This window comes from Oryctolagus cuniculus, chromosome 8 (assembly GCF_051225735.1).
Source record: "Oryctolagus cuniculus isolate XC-2025 breed Fujian yellow rabbit chromosome 8, ASM5122573v1, whole genome shotgun sequence".
Taxonomy (NCBI): Eukaryota; Metazoa; Chordata; class Mammalia; order Lagomorpha; family Leporidae; genus Oryctolagus; species Oryctolagus cuniculus.
In genome coordinates this window covers 96007692-96025175 of record NC_142874.1, presented here as the reverse complement: position 1 = coordinate 96025175, position 17484 = coordinate 96007692, and the positions used below count along the sequence as shown (strand labels likewise).

Below are 17484 nucleotides of genomic sequence, written 5' to 3'. Positions count from 1 at the left end.
ATAATTTCCAGAGGTAAAAACTGCCCAAATGCCTATGAAAGGTGGGATAAACAGGAAAAACCAAAGGCTTTTTAAGTGCTTACAATTAAGCACAGCAGAAAAGTATTGAGGAAACTCAAAATCTAGCTCAAGTAACAATAAAGAAACATGATTTCTGTAAGCTTCAGCAAGGGTACCTCAACTGCAATCCAATACTAGTCAACAGTTCCAAAAAAGTAAAGCAACTACTTAAAAATTGTTGAAAATTCTACAGGACTAGCCTGTGGACAAGGGTATATTAAAAGTACCAAAAATTTGCATATCATCACTAAAACTGAGAACTTCAACAGTATTTTACATGAAACCTCAAAATATTATGATTTTGATCTAGATTTCCACCTTCACACCTTTCAGATTCCCTATTTCCAAATTTAAACACACTATACAAACTTCCCCAAGTCAGCACTGGAATACTGTATCATTGACCACAACTCCAGCGAATTAAGCTCCTTGGGAATTCACACTGAAGAAGGTATAACTTTGTATCCCAAGAACACTTGGTAGAACTTCCTAAACTCATCAGGAGCTATAAATATTTACTGACTCAAATTAGTCCTTCACCACTTTCATGTTCTAGTCTGTGCTGCTGAACAAAACTGCATAGCTTAGCAAAATCCAAGGGATCTAATGTATTCACAGAATACATTATCACTTTATTGTTTAGACACTTTTTATAGCTTTGCTCCTCTAACCAGCTGTAATGCCTTTTTCTTATACTGGCATGATTAAGTAGGAGCAAATCCAATCAAAGTGAACACGAAATTTTTTCAAAGGGGCTTTCAATTTTACATATTTATTCTCCATCAACGTCATGCAACACTAATGTTCCAAAGTCAGTTAACTGTATCATCAACTTCGGAGTCAATTCAAGCGGATTTAAACTCCGGCAACAAGGTAAAGGCACTGTACAACAATGTAATGAAAAATAAACCTTTTTGTAGTCTACTGAGTTGTATAAAACTATTGTTAAAAATCAAGGCAAACTGGTAAAGTATTATCCGAATCACAATCTACCAAGGAAAGATACACAAAAATGCCTGGCAACGAAGGTCTAGAACTGGTTCCAGAGTGTCAAAGGTTTTCTGGTTGCTAATATACTCCATTTTGCACCTGAGAGATTGTCGTACAGATGTGACATTCCTAAAACTGCAACAACACAGGCCCAGAAGTTTCGGTGAGCCAGTGCCGGCATACCCAAACTGTGACAAGACAGCCTCCGCTTTAGAGAGAACTAGCAACTTTCTGACCTGGGGAGGGCTTGCGTCGGTCACGTTTAAAATGGTGCCCACATTAAGAGGAAATCTTGTAGCACAGATAAAAAGTTTTTTTTTAATTAAAAAGTAATTTTAGAAGTTTCTATCCCTGATAAACTGCCTCGAAATCTTCCAGACGGTAAGACTCAGAAGAACGGACGGCTCTAGACCCGTTCGCATTCTCCGAGGCGTGCGCACTGCGCGGAAAGGATGAATGAATGGAAGACAGGCGCGTGTGAAATGCAGCAGGTCCGGCCGGCGACCAGACCGGCGGCAGCGATCCGCAGGCCTCGCTCCTCCCCCTTCCCTCCTCCATGACAGCCAAGTCCCAAGCGTGGAGGGGCGAGGACAATGTGATCCCCCTTCTCACCTCCACCGCCCCTGGTCCTCCTCGGAGCGCTTCCCCGCGCAGCACCGGGCTTTCCTCCCCACACCAAACCTCTCTGGCCGCCGCGGCCGCCAACCCCGGCAACTCTCTGGCGCGCAGGGCTAACATGCGCTCGTCCCTCTCCGCTCTGCTCGGTGAGGTCGAGGCTTCCCCGCGCGTGCCGCCGCAGCACTCCCGCCTAACCCGCCCTCAGGCATCGCGCGCCCACCGGCTCGCCAGCCCACCGGTCTAGCGAGGACCTCCGCGCGCAGCGCACACCCGAGCGCCGGGGCTGGAACTCGGGAGGGAACTCGGGAGAGCGGGAAGGAAAGGCTGCCCCGGGGCTCCCTCCATCTCGATCCAGGCCGGCTCGCCGCCCACCCTCGCCGTGGATCCCGGCGCCGGCTCGGGGCCGACCCTGCGCCCTCCCACCACCAAGACACGTTCCCCACACACCTAGCCCAGGCCCCCGATCACCCAACATCCCGGGAGACACCTCGCGGCTCCGCGGCAGGCGCCACGCCGCCCCTCCCCCACCCGTCTCCCCCGGCTCTGGGGCCCCCACCAGAACGTGTGCGCTACACGCCGCCCCGGCCAGCCTCCGGGGCGCCCCCAGTTGCCCGCGGGAGGTCAGACTCAAGAAGAGGGGGAGGGGGCGGCAAGGGGTAGCGTGCACGCCAGGAACGCCGTCCCGCGGGATCCCCCAGTCCGAAGGGAGACGGAGCGCGGGGACCGGTGGGGGTGGGGGCCAAAGGCAATACTCACCGGTTCCACAGTCGCCATCTTAGATCGATCTGATCGCACAACCGCTCCTGAAGGGGGGTGAGAGGAAAAAAATGAGATTCAAACCGGATTGGCTAGCTACTGCCCACGTGACGGACGTGTCCGTTTGGCCCGGCGGCGCCTGCGCAAGACTGCGGCTGCGTGGGTAACGAGTGGCTTCTGGGAAGTTGAGTCTCTCTCTTTTTTTTTTTTTTTTTGAGGCAAAGAAGTTTAAAAAAAAAAAGACTGGTCACGTGGTAGCTGGGTAGGGAGCGCGGTTCTGAAGGCGGCGGACACTCGCGTGCAGCAGAGTGGTTCTCAGTCCTCCGCTCTTCCGCCGCGGTGGTTGGAGCGGTGGGCGCTTAGTGCTGGGCATGCCTACCGTGCCCTTTGTCGCCCTGTCCGCCCATCTTCCCCGGAAGGCTGGGAACTGCAGGCTCAGCACGCGCAACGTCTCATTGGCTTGGTTGAGGTCCTGGGCGTTTATTTAGTTTTCTTGTGACCTCCTACCATTTTCTCTTCGTTTCGAAAGGAGGTGGCGATGGAGAGTCCTTGAAGCGGTCAACCCTCCCCCGTCCCCCGGCTCCGCTAACGCTGGTAGACGTTCGCTGCCATCACTGCGACGGGCGATGGGCGATGGGCGATGGGCGATGGGCGGAACCTCCCGCAGGACCCACTGGCCACGGGCTAGGGGCAGGGGGAGTGACCCGACGGCTTCTGCCCCAAATCCTGAGCCCGAGATCGCAGGGCTGAGTCTTGCGGGCAAGGAAAAAATTATTTGGACGTTCCGTCCAGTCGGTTCCAAGAGTCTGCTTTAACGTGAGGGGAAACAGCCCAAGTCCAGGTGCCAGCCAGGGAAGCCACTCCGGGCCCCGCTGACTAAGCCCTGGACTGACCGTCAGCAGCCGTTGAGCCGGGTCAACTATGACTCTTGACGTTGACTCATTCTCCTCAGGCGGGTCGCTTACTCATTCAATGCCTCAGCTTTTTCATGGATGAACCAAAGGTGATAATACACTTACCTCACAAGGGTGTGCTGTGGTAATGACTGTAACCAGCTTTGAAAATGCATGGGACTCCAGGACTCTATAAATGCTCCGTAATAAGCAGCCGCGTTCCTACTTATAGGATCAGCTGCTTCCCCTGCTGCTGTTTTTAAAAGCAAAGTTTGTCATTTTTCTTTTGTTTACTTTGTTACCTGATGATGTGTGCCAGTGCAATCTTACAGTTTCAAGACTTTTTTTTTCCCTTTACAACTGTAGCTGCCACCTGCTGAGGCTTCAATGATTGGGAAATTAAGTTGCCAATAATCACTGGTTATTAGAAATTTGTCCCCACGCTGGCATTCTGCGTATCTTTTTCCCTCTAAGGTACTGTGCTCCCATTTCTCAGGACAGTGTTATTCTGCACAGTCTGCTCATGGATACAACACAGAGATGAAGAAACCTAGTGGAGTGCTTCTATAAGGTTCTAATGAGGAAGACTACCTCATCACTATTTCCCATGCACCTTAAGAATGTTGACACCAGCAACAGCAGTATAAGCAGGCTGCCTGTGCCTGCCTCCTTATGGTTTTGCTGAAGCCCAGAGCTGTGTCATACCTATTATTGAGTGCATAATGGATGCTTGGGTTGACTAACACATAATTGAGGCTGCCTGAGAACTCAAAGCCATTGCCTGTTCAAATGTTTTGGTTTACCTGAATGTCAGAAGTGATTAATGAAAGATTTTGTCTGGTCAGCTTAGCTCCAGTAGGTTCTGAAGTAGAATTCTAAATAACAGATAATGAATTTCTACTCACAGAGACTACTGTTACACTATCCAAATCATTACAGCTGATCTCACTGATGTTTTCTGCTGGCTGAAAGTTTATGTGGGTAACTTCTTTGAAGAGACAGCATAGATGTTCTATTTTCCCAAAACTGCTAGATAACCACAAAGAATCAGATTGGCAAGGAAATACTCATATGGGACTGAAAGCAAGTGATGTTCTTAAAATTCAACTTTTCTTAATCAATCTTCCATTTTTGTTAAATTTTCCCTTGATCCAAAAGGTCCCCCCACTCTTGTCAGTCACGACTCAGACTTTTACAATATCTAGGTATGCTCCTGTTCTTGACAGTTTAATTTTTGTATATGCTTTCTTGCATGTGTTTTATGGCGCATTTACATATCTTTGCCTAAAATCACATGTCAAAGAGTTAATGATTGGAATTCTGTGTGTGTGTGGTTGCTCTGTTTAGTTTTGTTTTTGCCAATCCTAAATAAACACAGCAGGGCCAGGTTTTGTGGCACAGCAGGCTGAGTCCCAGCTTGGGATGCCCTCATCTCCAATGGAGTGTCTGGAATGGAGTCTCAGCTACTCTGCTACCCATCCAGCTTCCTGCTAATACATCCTGTGAGGTAGCAGCAGGTGATGACTCAAGAGCTTGGGTTCTGCCATCCACATGGAAGACCTGGATAGAGTCCCTGGCTCCTAGCTTCGGCTTGGTCCAGTGCTGGCTCTTGTGTCCATTTGGGAAGTGAATCAGTAGATGGAAGAGCTTGCTTGCTCTCCCTCACCCACTCTCTTTCTTCTCTGCATCGCTCTGCCTTTCAAGTGGGTGAAAATAAATGTTTAAAAATAAGTAGGAGCCAGCATTGTAGTGCATCAGGTTAAGTCCCCGATTGCTACACAGGTGTCCCATATTGGAACACATGTTTGAGTCACAGATGCTTCACTTCCACTCCAGCTCTTTGCTAATGCACCTGGGAAGGCAGTGGAAGATGGCCCAAGTGCTTGGGCCTCTGTCACCTATGTGGGAGACCAGGATGGAGGTCCTGGCTTCTGGCTTCTCTGGGGCCTGGTCTGTCCTGGCTGTTATGGGGCATATGGGAAGTGAACCAGCACACGGAAGATATCTATCTCTGTGTCTCTCTTTCTCTGCCTTTCAAATAAACAAATATATACAGCAGAACTTTGTATTTTTCTCTATTAATTCACAAAAATACATTTATTACCTTCCATATTTGTGCATATGTTTAAGGAAAAGAAAGTTTTATTAAACGTTTATATTTGTGGAATGGCATATGATGTTAAAATACTGCTTCACAATATTGAGTTATCTAGTGGCCATAACTACCATGGCTCAGCATAGCATCATGGTAACTATTGTGTCTGGATGCATGAATGTCATCTGGCATCTGGAAATAACCATCACCTTTTCTCCACATAATATATCCCTCAAGCTGGTATATTATTAGTCTTTATAGATTTAATTCATGGTAAAATATTTTAAATAATTTGATAGACCATATTAGTTGTTTTTATTATGTGTTTATCTCTTTAGCATTAGAATTTTATAAGCTTCCAGATAATGAAAGCCATTGCTTTGCAAGTTTTTCAGCTATGTTTCAAACTCATACCTGCTATAATCTAGCCCCTAAAATTATGACTGCCTACTGTCTACATTTTTGTTTGTTTATATAATAGCCTTCAGAATTTTAGATATTCTGTTACAGTAGGTCCCATTTTAGCCTCTGATCACCACTAAGTAAACATATTTCTTAAAATAAGAAAGTTTTGAGACAGAAGATTGAAATCATGTTATAAACGATCCTTAATATTGTAATGTTGGATGGTAATTTTAGATATCCAAACCAACCTCTAGTTAATACATTTTTAAACCTTGTTCACTCTTTTAAAAGCTTGCTTATATTGATAGTTTAATACACACTCTATTGCTTTTTATTGTTATTCTTGTTTTCTTTAGTGATTTTAAATACAATGGTGGCTTCTAACAAGATAGTCTTTTAGGGGCCGGCGCCGTGGCTCACAAGGTTAATCCTCCACCTGCGGCACCGGCATCCCATATGGGCACCAGGTTCTAGTCCCAGTTACTCCTCTTCCAGTCCAGCTCTCTGCTGTGGCCTGGGAAAGCAGTGGAGGATGACCCAGGTGCTTGGGCCCCTGCACCCACATGGGAGACCAGGAGGAGGCACCTGGCGCCTGGCTTCGGATCGGCGTCGCGCCAGCAATAGCGGCCATTTGGGGAGTGAACCAGTGGAAGGAAAACCTTTCTCTCTGTCTCCCTCACTGTCTATAGCTCTACCTGTCATATAAAAAAAGATAGTCTTTTAAATTATAACTGTGTGTTTTAGTATTTAAGAACATGAGTGCTGGAGTCAAACTATTTTGGCTCATAATCCCAATTCTACCATCATTGTGTGACCATAGGCAGGATATTTAGTTTTTTTGTGCCTCACTGACTTAGATGGGTAAAATAACATTATGTATCTTGAAAGATTAGGGTGAAGAATAAATGAATTAATTCATGTACTATACTTAGAACAGTTCTTAGAACATAGTAATCACTCAATGTTATCTGTAATTAACAAGAGAAAATATTATATTGACATAACTTTGTTATTTTTATTTTTAGTATGATTTAAGTATTCTGTCAAAGTATTTACTTATTTGAGATGCAGAGAAAGAGAGAGAGACAGAACAAACTCTCATCTCTGCTTCACTCCTCAAATGCCTTCAACTGCAGGGGCTGAACTGGGCTAGACCAAAGCTGGGAGCCAGGAACTCAATCCAGTTTTCCTATATGGCCAGCAGCACTGCCTCTCAGGGTCTGTATGAGGAAGAAGCTGGAGTCAGGAGCCAGAGGGAGACACAAAACCTGGCCACTCAGATATGAGATGTGGACATCTTAACCAGCATCTTAACCATTAGAAAAAAATGCCTGCCCATTTAAGAATTCTTGTGAATATTATCTTTGAGGATATTCGAAATTTCTAAATACTCAAAAGTCAAGCTATCTTTGATTCCCTATATCAAATATTTTTCATATTGATTACTTCATTTAACTTTTACAAGAATTATATGAATTAAATATTATTGTAAAATCAGAATCAAAATGGAGTGAGTGTGGCTAAAAGCTAATTGCAGACCTCTTGCTTCTGTACATATTAGCTTTGCTTGCTAATGGCTAAGGGTGTATCTTGTGAAACTATGCAGGCCCAAATTCCCAGGAACTAGGTTGACCGAAATGTGTCCTTCACTATTATCTTACAACTATATCTTGGATCTGTTATTGTTAACTGTTATCTTACAACCATATTCTGTTTTTCCTCTTTATTGTTCACTGCATACCAGGAGTCCAGTTCAAAATTGTGAGCCCTAGTGGACAGAATACTATAAAAAGCTGCATAACCGGCTGTTGGGGGCCGCACTCTGGTAAGGAGTGTTGGTCCCACTCAGTGGCCGGTCCCAACGGGTTACCTTGCCTCTCATTTGTCTCTCATTTGCTTCTCATTTTCAATAAAATTCATGTGTGACTGTCACTAGTTTTTGTAATATTTTGTTTTAGCTGACGAGTGGATGCAACAATGATCATCCCCATTTTATAGATAAACAGACTCAGTGGAACTGTTGCTGTGGCTTAGCAGGTTAAACCACCGCGTGGGACACCAGCATCCTGTATCAAGAGTGCCCAGTTTGAGTTGTCACTGCTCTGCTTCTGATCCAACTTCCTGCTAATGCTCATGGGAAGGCAGCAGAGGATGGTCCAAGTACTTGGGCTACTAGCACTGATATACAAGACACAGGTGGAGTTCCTGGATTCTTCTTGAATTCAACTCAGCCCAGTCTGGCATTGTGGCCATTTGGAGAATGAATGAAAGATATGTCTTTTCTTTCCCTCTCCTCTCCTCTCTTCTCCTCTTTCCTCTCACCTTTTCTCTCACTCTCCCCCCCTCCCTCTCCCTCTCCCTTATCCCTCCACCTTTCAAATAAACCCTACACACATAAACAAAAGAAAGAAAGAAACAGGCTCAGTAAATTAGGGGACATCCAAAAGTGGTAAGCTGGAACTCAAACCCAGTTTTCTTGACTCCCAAGATTCTCTTGTCCATACCATAGCTGCTTTTCTCTGATAAGATCTTCCAAATACCTGTTTCTATTCAAAGCACTTCTACTCTTAAGTTCACTTAAATGATAAGAAACTGTCCAAGAAGTACTAAATTAATAATGAGAACTGTGTAATCAATGAAGGATGTTTAAAGCACACAGGAAGGCACTTCCTTCCTGGAGTGTAAAATCTGGTTGGCATACCAAGTCATACAAATAAATAGTTCAGTCCCCATATAAAGAAGTGTGACTAAGAACCAAAGGATGCAGCTAACAAGCAGCAAAATGAGCACTTCACATAATGAATGAAACAGTCATGTACATAACTCCTTGATTTCATTGAGGTCCTGTTTCAATGCCATCTCTGGAGGGAAAGATTCCTTGACTATGCTACCTTTACTTCAGACTACTTCACAAGACTGGTTGTAAAGCTGATATTATATTAAACATGATTTTAGTAATTGTTGATTGTGTCCACTACTAAAATATTATCTTTATAATTTGTAGGTAGACTTCTAACAAATATTTGGGGAAAATCCAAGTGTAGATTATTTTTTAAGTCTAGCCTCAAGACTAATTATGTATATAATAGAAAAGTTACTGTGGCTGGTACTAAATTAAGTAGCTTACATATACTTACAGTACCTTCAAAGCATTGTGGGGTAGATACACTGATTTTTCAGATAAAGGAACTGGGGCTCAGAAAAGTTAATGTTCTCAAAAATGCAGTTCTATATTCAGGGTTCTTAATCACCCATATGTAATACTAACTAGATTATATTTGCATCAACTAAAGAAAAAGATCATTTAGGGTAGGAGTTTGGCCTAGGAGTTAAGACTCCAATTAGGATACCCATGTCCTATATTGGAGTTTGACACCCAGCTCCTGGTTTCAACCCCTCTGTGGTTCCTGACTTCAGATTCCTGCTAATGCAGACCCTGGAAGGCAGTAGTGATGGCTTAAGTAACTGGATTCCTGCCACCCACTTGGGAGACCTGGACTGAGTTCCTGTTGCCAGGCTTTGGACCCAGCTGATAACCATTGTGGCTATTCAGGAAATGAACCAACGGAAAAGAGTTCTCTCCCTCTCTCCATCTCTACAGATTTTTTTAACTCATTTAAATAATGAACAAAAAATGATCTGCAGGGACAACATCACTTGGGATAGTCACATCCCATATTGGAGTGCCTGGTTTCCAGGCCTGACTGTGCTCCCACTTCTAGCTTCCTGCTAATGCATGCCCTAGGAAGCAGCAGGTGCTGATTCAAGTAGTTGGGTACCTGCCATCAACTGGGAGACCAGGATTGAGGTCCTGGTTCCTAGTTTCAGCCTGGCCAAGTCCTGGCTGTTGCAAGGATTTAGGGAGTAAACTAGAAGATGAGTTCATTCTCTCTCTCTCTCTCTCTCTCTCTCTCTTCTGCTTTGCAAATAAATAAAAAATAAAAAGCAAAAAGAAATAATCTGCAGAGAGTATGTAGAAAATTTATGTAAGTAGTGGTTTGGGCCAACAATAAGATATTTTCCAGACATGGGTAACCCAAGATAGCAGGCTACATATGCCAGGCAAGGCTCTCCTGAGCCCTGCTGAGGCAACACCTCTGCTCTGAAGGATTCCTAAACTTCCTCTTCCACACTGTATCTGACACAAGATAGAGACAGGGCTCACTAGATCCCGCCCCTCCTGACCTAACTATGTATCCATCTCCAGCCTCAAGTCAATCATGGGCAAAGAGCATCCAGATACTAACTATAAAAGACTCCATACTGCCCTGTTAGAGAGACTTACCCAGCTTGCACAGATGCCCAGAGCAGCCCAATGTGACTGACAAACTACCTTCCTGTGTTGGCAGCAGTGAGCAAATCCGCCATTTTGAGCATGTTGTGTGCAAATAAATAAATAAATAAATTCTATGCAGAACACCAAGGCAGGTGGAAACAGAAGTGTCATGTGCAGTGGGGGATGAGACAGAACTCCAAGCTGTGCATAGAGCCAAGCACAGTGTGCTTAGGGAGGGGCTGTCATCACCCCTCCCCATCCAATAAAAATTCCTGCCCAGCTCCTGTCATTGAACTAGTCAGCAGAACATCTTCCCACCATGCTGTTTCCCTTATATTCAGGCTTAAGCCCCAACTGAACTTTTCTGAGGGGCAGGGGGATGCACATTGGCCCTCTGTCAACTTTCATTGTTAGGGAACCAAAGAACCTGGAGCCAGTTCATATCCATGGAATGTTTGCCTACCAGGCTGAGAAAGAATTCAAAGTGACCCAAATTCTCAACATTTTCTTGAACTACACCTATGAAAGTCAAAAACACTACAGGAGGCTGTAGCACAATGAATAAAATCTACATTCAATTAGAAGAATTTACAGAGGTAGGCTGTGGTTCAGAGGGTTCAGCCATGACTTGAGACACCTGGTTCCTACATCAGAGTGTGGCTTTAAGTCCTTGAAATTCTGCTTCTGATCCAGCTTCCCACTAATGCTCCTGGGAAAGCAGCAGCAGATGGTCCATGTCCTTGGACCCCTGCCACCCACATGGAGTTCCTAGCTCCCGACTTGCGTCTGGCATTGCAGCCATTTGGGGGAGTGAATCAGCAGATGGAAGATTTTTTCTCTCTCTGGTCACTCTGCCCTTCAAATAAATAAATAAATCTTATGGCAATAATAATAATAACCTTGGATGATCCTGACTGACACCATTCTGTCCTAGGCATTTGCCAAAAATTTTTAACCTATTTTGTTCATACATATTTCCATAAACTTATAGAAGATCTGTTATTTATTTAGCTGTTAGCTAAAGGCAATGCAGAATTAGGAAAAAAAAAAACTTCCCCACACAAAATAGAAATTTGGAAAAACAATAAATATATGGAGTAATATCAGTAGACTTTCAATAATTCAGGATCTAAATACCTGTCAAAGGACAAAAAAAAATCACAACAATTTGAAGATCCTACTTGGCTTTATTACTTTTTATTCTAGAAATGAGCAACAACACATTCCGTAAAATAGAATGCATGCTCCAGTGGGCAGAGAAAAAGAGATTTGTATTACAGACTTAGAAGAACTTAAGAAAACAGAAATAAAACAAAAAAACAACAAAAAGCAGCTTGGTCATTACAAAGTTATTTTCTTTGTAAAGAGCAAAGACAGGACAATAGGCAAGTAGCTGATTGGTTAACATCAGGTTACTTGAGGTCACATTTTTGTATAAGGATTAAGGTACAGGGAATTTCTTTATCTTGCTGAATAAAACTGACCAGTTTGGGAAAATTGGCTGTTTTTTTCTAATCCTGACTTCTCAGAAGTTCAGAAAAACAGCTTGGTCACTTAGCATTTTAGCGTAAGTGGCTCCATTTTTATTTTTAGTCTGGTATTTGTTGAGTCCCTAGCACAGGGGTCTAGTCGAAAACAATGGCCTCCTGTAATTTTTAAACACACCTAAAATTTAATCAAAAGTTTAGGTGAAAGTTCAGGGAAGCACATCTTAGCTTTCATTGTTACATGCATAAGTGTTGCATTATATTTGTCTAAAGAAAGAAATGTGCCAGGAGCCTGGAATTAATCCAGATCTCCCACATAGTGGCAGGCACTCCAAGTACTTTAGCCATCTTCTGCAAACTGCCAGGGTGTCCTTTAGCAGGAAGTACGTCAGAAGTGGAGCTGAGACTCAAACCCAAGGAGCAAATGCATACTCTTTATTTTACTTTTTACTCCATTTTTGAACAGTTTATTTCTTTTTACTTGAAATGCAAAGCAAGAGGGAGAGGGAAGAGTTCTTGCACATGCCCACAACAGGGCTGGGCCAGGCCAAAGCCAGAAACCAGAAACTCAATCTGGGTTTCCCACGAGGGTGGCAGGGATCCAAGTCTTTGAGCTCTCATCTGCTGCCTTCCTGGGTGCATTATTAGCAGGAGGTGGATCAGAAGCAGAGGGAAGAGGCTGGCATTGTGGCGTAGCAGATAAAGCTACTGCCTGCAAAGCTGGCATCACCTATGGGCACAGGTTTGTGTCCTGTTGCTCCACTTCAGGTCCAGCTCCCTGCTAATGGCCTGGGAAAAGCAACAGAAGATGGCCCATATAGGAGACCCAAATGAAGCTTGGCTCAGCCCTGGCTGTTGTGGCCATCTGGGGAGTGAACCAGTGGACGGAAGATTCTCTCTCTCTCTCTGTAGCTCTGATGTTCAAATAAATAAGTAAGTCTTTAAAAAGCAGCAGCAGCAGCAGAGAGAATACTACACCTTCGGCTCTCTGATATGGAATGTGAGTGTCCCAAAGAGCGGTTTAACCTCCTGAGACAACACCCACCGGTTACTTTTAAAAATCCAAAAGCTAATGTTGCCCAGAAAAAGTTAGTAAGTTTTTTTTTCCCCCAAGGATTTATTTACTTATATGAAATGCAGAGTGACAGAGAGAGAGACCTTCCATCTACTAGTTCACTCTCCAAAGGCCCACAATAATCAGGGCTGAGCCAAGGACAGAGCCAGGATCTAGGAACTCCATCCTGGTCTCCCACATGGGTGGCATGGATCCATGTCCTGGGCCATTCTCCGCAGGCTACCTGCATGCATTAGACAGAAACTGGATTAGAAGCTCCCAGGAATTGGAATTGGCTCTCTGATAAGAGATGCTGGAGTTAAGCAGCAGCATAACCTGCTGCATCACAATACTGGTCCCCAACAAGGTGATTTACACTCATTATACAATTGAACTGCTGAATCTTGCTCACTGAAACATTTTGGCTTGCATAAATACTTAACTCATCTGAACCTGATCCCTTATTTTCATTTTAGAGTTTAAGAGACATCCGTCCCCACTATCTATTCAGTATCTTACATAAAAACATGGAATGTACTAGAAAAATTCTAAGCATTTCAAGTTTTTTTTTTTTTTTTTTTTTTTTTTTTAACAGGCAGAGTTAGTGAGAGAGAGAAAGGTCTTCCTTTTTCCGTTGCTTCACCCCCTAGTGGCTGCTACAGCCAGCGCGTTGCCACGGGTGCCCTGTGCCGATCTGAAGCCAGGAGCCAGGTGCCTCCTCCTGGTCTCCCACGTGGGTGCACTGCACTCCCTGGCCACAGCAGAGAGCTGGACTGGAAGAGGAGCAACCGGGACAGAATCTGGTGCCCCAACCGGGACTAGAACCCGAGGTGCTGGCACCACAAGCGGAGGTTAGCCTAGTGAGCCACGGCGCCGGTCAGCATTTCAAGTTTCTAAGAGAAAATCATGGCTATGGTCTTATAAAACTAAACAGTAAGATAATGGCGATGGTACTCCAAGGAAGTCTGTTATTTAGTTCTGAAATCATCCCAAACTCGTAGATAGCTTGCTTCATGAGTGATACATGCTGTGATAAAAACTTAGAGCATATTCCCCTCCCCTCAAGAACATGACATTGCACCTTATGAATCCTCATCTGTGAGTTAATGACCCCAACTACTGGACTTCAAAATCTACATGAACTCAAGAGTTTGACAGACCTTTGAGAGTTTACATGAAGACAGGTTACACTCTGTCAGCACGTGCTGTGACACAACTGTGCTGTCAGTGGCTCTCTGAAGAAGACAGTCCAGGATGCACCAAGGCCACCGCCTGTTGACATCTGAGCTGATCTCCCAGGATGCACTTACCCACCAACTCTAGGGTTGAGGGACTTTACTTGTGCTGTCAGGGGTTTCTGATTGTTGGTAGTGTTGGCTACCATCTCCCCTGGGAACTTTTCATACAATGGCACACCTCAAATGTCACTGACTTGATTTTGCACAGAGGCCTGATTCTGTCCTATTGTGCAACTAGGCTTCAATAATAATATTGGAACTCATTTACTATGTCACTGATGTACCTAATCCATTGAGTGTATTCCCTATGAGATTTGTTCTCTCCCTCTTTGAACATAATAAAAAAAATTCTCTTTGTATGGCAAAAAGCAATGTGATCCATGAAATCATACTTTGACCATATCTGTATGTTAACTATACAAAAAATGCCATTTATAGTTTTTTGGGGAAAAATGAGAAATCTGTATTAAAAATTTGCTATATAGAGAAAAGTTTTTTGATAAAAAGATTTAATTTTGCCGGCGCCGTGGCTCAATAGGCTAATCCTCCACCTTGCGGCGCCGGCACACCGGGTTCTAGTCCCGGTCGGGGCGCCGGATTCTGTCCCGGTTGCCCCTCTTCCAGGCCAGCTCTCTGCTATGGCCAGGGAGTGCAGTGGAGGATGGCCCAGGTGCTTGGGCCCTGCACCCCATGGGAGACCAGGAAAAGCACCTGGATCCTGGCTCCTGCCATCGGATCAGCGCGGTGCGCCGGCTGCAGCGGCAGCCATTGGAGGGTGAACCAACGGCAAAGGAAGACCTTTCTCTCTCTGTCTCTCTCTCTCACTGTCCACTCTGCCTGTCAAAAAAAAAAAAAAAAGATTTAATTTTATTTATTTGAAAGATAGTGTGGGATAGAGACAGAGAGATCTTCCATCCTTTGTTTTACTCCCCAAATGGCCACAACTGCCAGGACTGGGCTGGGCCAAAGCTAAGAGTCCAAAACTCTATGTGGATATCCAATATGGGTGGCAGGGGCACAAGTATTTGGGACACCTTCTTCCATCTTCTCAGGTACATTAGCAGGGAGCTGGACTGGAAGTGAAGCAACTGGGACTTGGGTCTTGGACTGGCACTCTGATATGGGATGCTGTTGTTACAGGCAGTGGCTTAACCTGCTGTGCCACCATACCAGCCCCTGTAGGGAAAACTCTTGTTTTCTCCATGGATGCATTGAGTACAAATTGACCAATAGCAACCAGAGATCTGTAATGGAAAATTAGGACACAGGGAGCCAAACTTTATCACATCCATCCCTGAGATTATAGAAAGTCAGATTTAAATAATAAAAGATTTATTTATTTTTATTTGAAAGGCAAAGAGAGAATGAGAGAGAGAGAGAGAGAGAGAGAGAGATTGATCTTCTATCCATTGGTTCACTCCCCAAATGGCTGCAATGGCCAGGACTGGGCCAGGCCAAAGTCAGCAGCTAGGAGCTTCATCCAGGTGTCCCACGTGGTTATCTTCCGCTGCTTTCCCAGGCACATTAGCAGGAATTTGGATCAGAATGGAGTAGCCATGGCTTGAACTGGTGCTCATATGGGATGTCAGTGCAGCAGACGGTGGTTTAATTGGCTGCACCACAACGCCCGTCTTGAAAGTCAGCTTTTGAGAATGGTGAAGGGTCTGCCAGATCTGTACATTGGCAGACTAGGTATATTTAGCATGTAAAAGTGATTTCTGAGAAATGGCAAAATGCCATGCTAGGTCAACTTATGAAATATACTGTTGGATTGATAGCAAGGCAACTTATGGAATGGTGCCTTAAAAAAAAAAAAACTGACTTTGTTTGAAAGTTCTCCCTTATAATCTTCCATGTTTTTGTTTCTTTCCCAATGAAAGTAGAGAAATTTTTCAAAGGGGAGTTTAATGTGATAACATTTTCATTTTACAACAAAATAAGATGACAATATGGATAAACAGGATATTATCTCATCCTGAGATTTTTTAAAAAGATTTATTTATTTATTTTAAAGGCAGAATTACAGAGAGGGAGGGAGAGACAGAGGGAAAGATCTTCAATTCACTGGTTCACTCCACAAATGGCTGCAACACCCAGGGCTGGGCCAGGCAAAGCCAGGAGCCAGGAGCCTCTTCCCAGTCTCCCATATGGGTGGCATGGGTCTACCTGGGCTGCTTTCCCAGGCCATTAGCAGGGAGCTGGACTGAAAGCAGAGCAGGCAAGACACAAACCTTTGCCCATATGGGATGCTGGTGTCCCAGGCAGCAGCTTTACCCCACACACCACAACACCGGTCCCCTGAAAGAGATTTTGGAAATATATTGGAAAATATCAGTAATTAACGTTAAAAAAAAAAACAGGGGAAATTAATATTTTGCTAATTACAAAAAAAAGCAGCTATTGATTAAGACACTGGTCACAATGCCTAATTCCACTGTTGCCGGCGTCCTGTATCTAAGTGCCTGTTCAAGTCATGGTATTGGCTTCTGATCCAGCTTCCTGCTAATGTGACTAGGAAGGCAGCAAAAGAGGGCTCAAGTATTTGGGACCCCTGATACCCATGTGGGACACCAGGATATACTTCCTGGCTTTGGTCTAGCCTAGACCTGGCTGTGAATCAGTGGATGGAAGATTTTTTTTTCTCTCTCTGTCTCCCTCTGTCACTTTTCCAAATAAATAAATACATCTTAAAAAAAAAAATAGATGCCCATATCCTGACCCAGCCTTGGCTTTTGCAGGCATTTAGGTAGTAAATCAGCAGATGGAATATCTCTCTTTCTCTCTCTCTCCCCATCCACCTCTCTTCCTCTTTTCCTCTCTCTGTCACTGTGCCTTTAAAATAAATGAATCTTTGAAAAAGAGAATATTCCACTGAATAGATAGATCACAATTTCCTTAACTATTTCCATGATTACATATTTGAGTTGTTTCCAGCTTTCTCCTATTTTGAATATGCTCCAATGCATATACTCATGAGAAATTTCTCTTTATATCTTAGATGACTCCCTCAGGATGAATTTTCACCATTAGAATTAAATGGTTTATAGCACACAAACATAATTTTGACCTTTATATATATGAATTCATGTTACTCTCCACAAAAGTGTGGTATCAGCATAACACATCACAACAAACTTAAAGCTCTGGGCATGAAAAAGATTTAAAATAATATATTGCTGAGACTGGTGTAGTAGCATAGGGGGTTAAGTGACTGCCTTCAATGCTGCCATCCTGTATGGGTGATGGTATATTCTGGCTGTTCACTTCCTATCCAGCTCCCTACTAATATGCCTGGAAAAGCAGTGGAAGATGGTTCAAGTGCTTGGCTCCCTGTCAACGATGTGGGAGACCCAGATGAAGCATCTGGCTCCTGGCTTTGGCCTGGCCCAACACTGGCTGTTGTAGCCTTTTACAGAGTGAACCAGCGGATTCAAAATCTCTTTTGGCGTCTCTCCCTCTCTCTCTATAACTCTGCCTTTCAAGTAAATAAATCTTTAAAAATATATATAGTCAATAATTCTTATCCTTAGTTTCAATATTTATTTTGTTCATAGTTTTTACCTTTGTTCCATTATTTACTAGAAAAAACATTGAAATAGTACAATGAACACT

The 17484-nt window shown here is 43.9% G+C and overlaps 1 protein-coding gene across 5 annotated transcripts in view; it reads right to left on the bottom strand.

Moving 5' to 3' along the window:
- Window positions 1-3325, bottom strand: part of EIF4E (eukaryotic translation initiation factor 4E) — a 46290-nt gene extending 42965 nt beyond the window's left edge. For 2 of the 5 annotated variants that reach the window (XM_089303068.1, XM_089303071.1), the window contains exon 1: window positions 2425-2455. In XM_089303068.1, coding sequence (XP_089159194.1) covers window positions 2425-2442 — 18 coding nt within the window. In that variant the 5' untranslated portion in view covers window positions 2443-2455. Of the gene's footprint in view, window positions 1-1662; window positions 1821-2115; window positions 2184-2424; window positions 2472-2803 lie in introns of those variants that run through there. The other 3 variants (XM_089303070.1, XM_089303072.1, XM_089303069.1) reach the window with 3 other exon arrangements.
- Window positions 3326-17484: the final 14159 nt, after the last annotated feature.